The sequence below is a fragment of the Palaemon carinicauda genome, chromosome 2 (genome assembly GCF_036898095.1).
Source record: "Palaemon carinicauda isolate YSFRI2023 chromosome 2, ASM3689809v2, whole genome shotgun sequence".
In the NCBI taxonomy this organism is placed as follows: domain Eukaryota; kingdom Metazoa; phylum Arthropoda; class Malacostraca; order Decapoda; family Palaemonidae; genus Palaemon; species Palaemon carinicauda.
The window spans coordinates 187,665,546-187,672,380 of NC_090726.1; the positions used below are offsets into that span (position 1 = coordinate 187,665,546).

The 6,835-nt window shown below is 36.6% G+C and overlaps 1 protein-coding gene across 2 annotated transcripts in view; it reads right to left on the minus strand.

Moving 5' to 3' along the window:
• Window positions 1–336: 336 nt before the first annotated feature.
• The window catches only part of LOC137628704 (uncharacterized), a 39,500-nt gene continuing 33,001 nt past the window's right edge, over window positions 337–6,835 (minus strand). For both annotated transcript variants that reach the window (XM_068359865.1, XM_068359857.1), the window contains exons 3-4: window positions 3,089–3,949; window positions 337–2,006 (exon numbers count right to left, since the gene is read on the minus strand). In XM_068359865.1, coding sequence (XP_068215966.1) covers window positions 1,482–2,006; window positions 3,089–3,949 — 1,386 coding nt within the window. In that variant the 3' untranslated portion in view covers window positions 337–1,481. The remainder of the gene's footprint in view (window positions 2,007–3,088; window positions 3,950–6,835) is intronic.

Sequence of the window (6,835 nt, forward strand, 5' to 3'; positions counted from 1 at the left end):
TCCATTTTTTTTTTTTTTAAGGCTGGTATACTTACTACTCTTAAAAGGAGTTTTTTCATGAATCACAAAATTTCCTAAAGAATTGTAGCCAAGTTGCCCCCCTCCAGAAGAAATAGAACACCTCATATTATGATGAACTTACACAATTAATGACATATTCATAACTTTTTTTTTATTGCAGTACGTGGTGATATCAGTCATTATTTTAATATTCATATAGGCCAACATAAAATTCTTTACAACGAGAAAGCAAAATCAATGCAGATTTTACCATTCTTTTACCTCGAGATTTGAAAGTTGAGTTGGGGTATAAGGTTGAAGAAGAGTATAACGTGAAAATATTTTATTTAGAAATATAATTTTTCCACCATCGAATGAATTACAGCAGTGCATGTGCAGGGCAAGTACAGTAGCACGTAAGGGTGAGGCTAAAAATACTATGAATGGTGTTGGAACGCACTAAAGAAGGAAGGTCGGTGGGTAGACCCATAAACTCCAAAGTTGTTGAGACTACGCAAAGAATGGCACTCAGGCTCGCCTCACATGAGCGGTTTTGTCAGCGGGGATTAGAAATCAACGAAGATAAATTAGGCCCTTCACACGCTGCCCGCGCGGAAGAATTTCCGTGCGGTAGTGTTTACTAACCGCTGGCACTGCTAACCCGCGCGGTTCCAGTGTAACGGCTTATAGAAACTACGAGGACATTCTGGGAAAATCCTCTCATGTGAAGACATGTCTCCTAACGAGCGGAAATATCTCCGCATGGAGAAAATGCGCTCGTGTGAAGCGAGCCTGATGGGCCAGGTGCTGGCGGCAATGTGTACATGGGTGAAATGCAGATCCTAAAAAGTCTAAGAAGAAATTAGGAAAAGCAATTGTATATTTAAGCATTTGTTATGTGAAGCTGACCTTCGGGTCCCTTGATCACTCGTGTTATCATTACTGCGTCACACATTTTTAACTGATATTTATGCATATTACTTTCATGGAAATGTCAAAATCTCAGTAACAATATTTATATTTGAAGGCGATAAAGGATGATAAATTTGCAACACATCCTAGCAACAATTACGTTATGGGAAAAGATTTTGTGTCTGGAGAGAGGATTTCCTAGAACCGCCATTACCATAAAAATGCTTTATCATAAAGAACCAATAGAATACTGACAACATTGTCAATATCATAACTATCACACACAAGCAGTAATGATTGCATATAATTCCTGAGTTTAGGGATACGAAAATAAGGAATGAACTTGTTAGTAAAATAAGATAGTCATTATCTCAACAGCTATCTAAAAGAACAAGATAGTTGAAAGCCTTGAATGTGGTTTGACTTTCATTAAAGAACATCTACATGTCTCATTTCATTACCAAAAGTTTTATTTATCGTTGTTTTAACCTTCACCGAGGAATACAAATGTCCAGTGTCATTTTTCGTCTTTTTTGTATTTTCAAATCGGCGAATTGAATGTGCAAAAACTATACACCCTGTGAAAGTATCACTCCCACATCTGCAATCTGAACATCAGACTGCTGCATATGGCGGACGGCATCTCTCAGGACCCGCATGTCACTCACAACCTCTCCAAAGACACAGGCGAATTTCCTACCGATGTGATCCTTCGTGCAGATGTGGAAAAACGCGTCTTCAGTGGGCCTACCACCACTGGCACCGACCACTAGACCGACCCTCTTCTCACTGATGTGATGCCCTCCCCACTCCAGTCCAGGAATCAGACCCTGGATGCTTACGGTATTCTCCGCGGTGATGTATTTACCACCGGCAAGCGTTTCGCCCGGGGCCCCTCTCTTTGCGACGCCATGGAACTTGCTGAATTTATATGACGGACCCAAGGAACCCAAGCACAGGGCTAGGAAGTGCTGAGCACGTCGTAAGTGGCCATAGAGACGTATGTAGACACGGCCCAAATAATGCTGGTCAGATCTCAAGTCAAGGAACACTTCGGGACTCTCTGCTGATATTAGCCATTCGACCACACTCAACTGAAATTGAGAATGAAGAGTGATATTTGATGGTGAAATACAGATAGCTTACATTAAAGTCACTAGAACAAATAATTCACAATGTGTGGAATAAAGGGAGACAAGTATATTGAAGTTAGTATTGGATCACACTAGGGGTCAGCATTAAGCTGGTTTTTACTCGTGCTGGTCTTGGATGTGTCAAGTGAAGAGATTAGAAATGAAGAGTTGTGGGAATTGCTACATGCAGATGATTTGGTGATTAGCACTGAAAATGAGGAAGACTTACAGAGGGCTGAGGAGTGGCAAGAGACTTCAGAGAGGGGTGGCTTGAGGGTGCGCATACTACTGAAACTATAGTGCGCAGGAAGGAAGGTAGGGGCAGGATAGCCATGCATGAAAGAAGAGGCTCGATTGTAAAACAGGTGGAACAGTTTAGATACTTCGGTTCTACTGTAAGTCAGAAGGGAGGATGTGAGGCTGAAGTTTAGAGTAGGATACAAGCAGCCTGGGGGAAGTGGAGGGAGTTAGCAGAAGTGGTATGCGATAAGAAAATGCCAATCAAGCTAAAAGTTAAGATCTGTAGTTCAAAAATAAGACCAGAGTCAATGTTTTTATCGGAAACATGGGCTCTAAGACGAAAAGAGGAAGCAAAGCTTGAGAGAATAGAAATAAGAATGCTGAGGTGGATTATGGGAATATCACTGCTTGAAAGATTGGAAATAACGAAATAAGAAGAAAGCCAGACGTACTAAAGATTACAGAGGAGATATGAGTATCACAACTAATATCGTGTGGGCACGTGTTGAGGATAGTTGGTGAGGAGGGGGAGAAGATCGAGAGGGAGGCAGAGAATTAGGTAGCGAGATAAGGTGAAGTAAATTGTGGAGAGAAGTTTGGTGGAAGAGGATGCCTTAAATATAAGACATTGGAGGATGGTGCATTAGGCAACCGACCCCTTTATGTAGGGATAACAGTGCGAAAGAAGAAGAGTATATTTAAAAACAAATAGTTAATTATAAATTAACATAATTAAATTAGGTAAATTTTCATCATTTACAATTTTGTCAACCAAAATAAAGAATTTTTCAAAAACTTGTTACCTGAATCATAAATTGCGCATCATTCTGAGTTCTTGATAAATTATACATATGCAGCTTATCATTCTCCCACTTCAGTTTTCCAGTTCGGCCATCATTCCCAATGACATAGCAGCGCAAGGGCCAAGGAGCCTTTGTCCTTAGAGCTATTACATTGGCATGATTCAAGTTTTCGTTTCTGGTAAAAATTAGAGAATTGCGTTCACCAACTTCCCCTATGACGCTTTCTGAATGTTGACTCTCACTCATGTATCTATCAGTCGTTTCGTTAATCTGGTACTTGAAAGGTTCGTTGGCCTCTCTCTCCAAAGGCGAATGGGGTTCCGTGTTCATACCTTCTCTGTTGTCATCTGCATCTTCCTCCATTGATGTGCAAGATTCGAGCTTCACAGCAGGACGCACAGCTTCGACATCAGGGCAAGGTTTACACTTGTCACAGAAATTGCTGTCAACCATTTTAATCCGTGACAGGGGAATCTTTTGCGTGCCTGTCTCCAGACTGTTCACTAAGACCTGCAACGTCAGAGCTGAATCGATACAGTTAACATTAGGAATGTTTTTTAAAATGTTCTCTGCTTCAGTTTTCGAGTCATGCAGGATCTGACTCTCCTCTGTATTCAAGGCAATTTGGCTGATGAGATCTCCCATCTGTTTTATGATGAGTTCTTTCTTCATTTCAACGTCGTTGACGAGCTGGGAAATGTTGCTGACTATCTCCTCTTTCTTTTCAGCGACAAAGACTGCTCCTTTCTCAACTAAGTGGCCTTCTCGTAGGTGGCCGGTCAAAAGGCAGTGGCCACAAAGAGCTTCTTGGCAATGCCGGCACCAGAACTCCAAAGGTGATCCGTGATGCTGGCAGGGAGCCTGTAAGGAGAGGAACATTAGACATTATTCCAGGGCTAAGGTATAGTAAAACGACAGTTACAGAAAGTATGGCAAATTACTCTCAACTGATCATTTTGCAAATTGAATTTTCTTTATGAAATGAAGGAAATAATCTAACTGATATATTCATACTGTATATATACATTATATATATATATATATATATATATATATATATATATATATATATATATATATATATATATATATATATATATATATATATATATATACACATACATATGGTCAGCAGAGTATGGCAAACCACTAAGTATGGCATTTATAGACTACGAAAAAGCTTTTGAGTCTGTCAAAACTTCAGCAGTAATAAAAGTCCTTCAAAGACAAGAAATAGATGAATCTTACATTAGAACACTTGAAGATATATATATATATATATATATATATATATATATATATATATATATATATATATATATATATATATATATATATATATTTACAAAGGAAGCATAGCAATATTAAAACTATAAAAATATATTGAGAAAATCCTAATTGAGAAAAGAGTCAGACAGGGAGACCCCATCTTTCCTAATTTATTCACATCATGCATAGAAGTTTTTTTATGAATTTAGATTGGGAAAATGTAGGAATTAGCATTAATGGAAAATACCTCAACAACTTAAGATTTGCAGACGACATAGTTTTGTTTAGTGAATCATAATATCAATTGCTAATGTTGATAATACATCTAAATATAGAAAACAGAAATGCAAGACTTAAAATGAAGACGAGTAAACCTAAAATAGCGTTCAATGAAAATGCGGAGAGACAACAGATAAGGGTTATGGACGAACCTCCAGAGATTATAAGGTATATATGTACTTAAGACAGACATTAAGTGTTTCCCCTGGACTTAGGACCGAAATTAAAGGGAGGATGAGCATGGGATGGAGAGTGTTTGGTAAACAAAATAAGATTATGAAATGTAATATGTAATTTTCTCTAAAAAGAAAAATATTTAATCCAATTGTCCTACCATAATTAACTTATGCATCAGAAACTTAGAGCCTTACAAAAGCCTTAGAAAATAGGCTTGTTACAACTCAGGGAGCTGTGGAAAGAATGATAGAGGAGACAGATAAATAGCAATGGATAAGAGAGCAAACTAAAGTAGAGGGTATTCTAACATATAAGAAAAAGAAATGGACACGGACAGGACATGTAATAAGAATGACAGAAAAAAGATGGACATTAAGAATAACAGAATGGGTCCTTAAAGATTGTAAAAGAAGCAGAGGAAAGAAAAGACAATGGATTAATTAACTAAGAAAATGAGAGGGTATAGATTTTCATAGAAAGACCATAAACAGACGAGTGTAAAAACATGTCTGAGGCCTTTGTCCTGTAGTGGACTAGTTCACCTGACGATGGCGATATATATATATATATATATATATATATATATATATATATATATATATATATATATATATATATATATATACTGTGTAATATATATATATATATATATATATATATATATACTGTGTAATATATATATATATATATATATATATATATATATATATATATATATATATATATATATATATCATCTTCATCATCTCATAAGCCCATCGCCGTAAAAGGCCTCGGTTAGATCTCGCCAGTCGTCTCTATCTTGAGCTTTTAAATCAATACTTCTCCGTTCAACATTTTCTACTTCACGTTTCATAGTCCCCAATCGTTAAAGCAGATTATATTTTCACTGATCTACTGTACTTCATCATAAGGTATTTGTTCACTAATAAAATATAAAAGATAACTGTTTTGTGAAGGGAAAGAAATGATTTATTAAATAACCGAGCAAGTGAACACGAAAATAATGTTAGTGAGCAAATAGATCGTTATAGTCATTTCGCTAGCTTGTTCAACAGTTAGTGAGCTCTCCATAACTTTATGCGGAACTCAAGTCTCCAACTAATACATATTATTATTATTATTATTATTATTATTATTATTATTATTATTATTATTATTATTATTATTATTATTATTATTATCCAAGCTACAGCCATAGTTGGAAAAGTAGGATGCTATAAGCCCAAGGGCTCCAACAGGTATATAGCCTAGTGAGGAAAGGAAATAAGGAAATAAATAAACTACAAGAGTAGCAATGAATAATTGAAATGAAATATCTGAAGACCAATAACCTGAAATAAATCTTTCACATAGAAAGTGAAAACTTAAAAAAAACAGGAGGAAGAGAGATAAGATAGAATGGTTCACCCAAGTGTACCCTCAAACAAGAGAACTCTACCCTAAGACAGTGGAAGACCACGATACAGAGGCTATGGCGCTACCCAATGGTTTGATATTGGAGTGTCTTTCTAGAAGAGCTGCTTTCCATAGCTAAATAAGAAAGGAGGGCTACCGGAACAGTAAGTGTTTCACATAGATTTACTGTAGATATTTAAGGTCTTTTCGTAACATTAAATCTAAAAATACGACCTTCCTGTGTCAAGAATTTATTATTTTCTAAAAACTATCAAGACATTAACGAGAGTTAATTCCAAGTTCTGATCCTCTCACATTTTTTTTCAGCCCTTCAATTTCATTACGGATTCTAACGTCATTATACGTCTAGCTACTAAATTATATCTTTAACCTAATCTAGACCATCTTGCATTTCGTTAATTTAGTTTCCAAGCCTCTGCCAATGTCCTCGTGGTGGGTTCTGTTGCATCATGGTAAGAGACTTCTAAAAATACTTGACTAAATTTCATCATCGTCTTCATCATCATCATCATCATCTCCTACGCCTATCGACGCAAAGGACATATCTTGAGCTTTTAATTCAACACTTCTCCATTCACCATCTCCTACTCAGTCCCCAGCCAT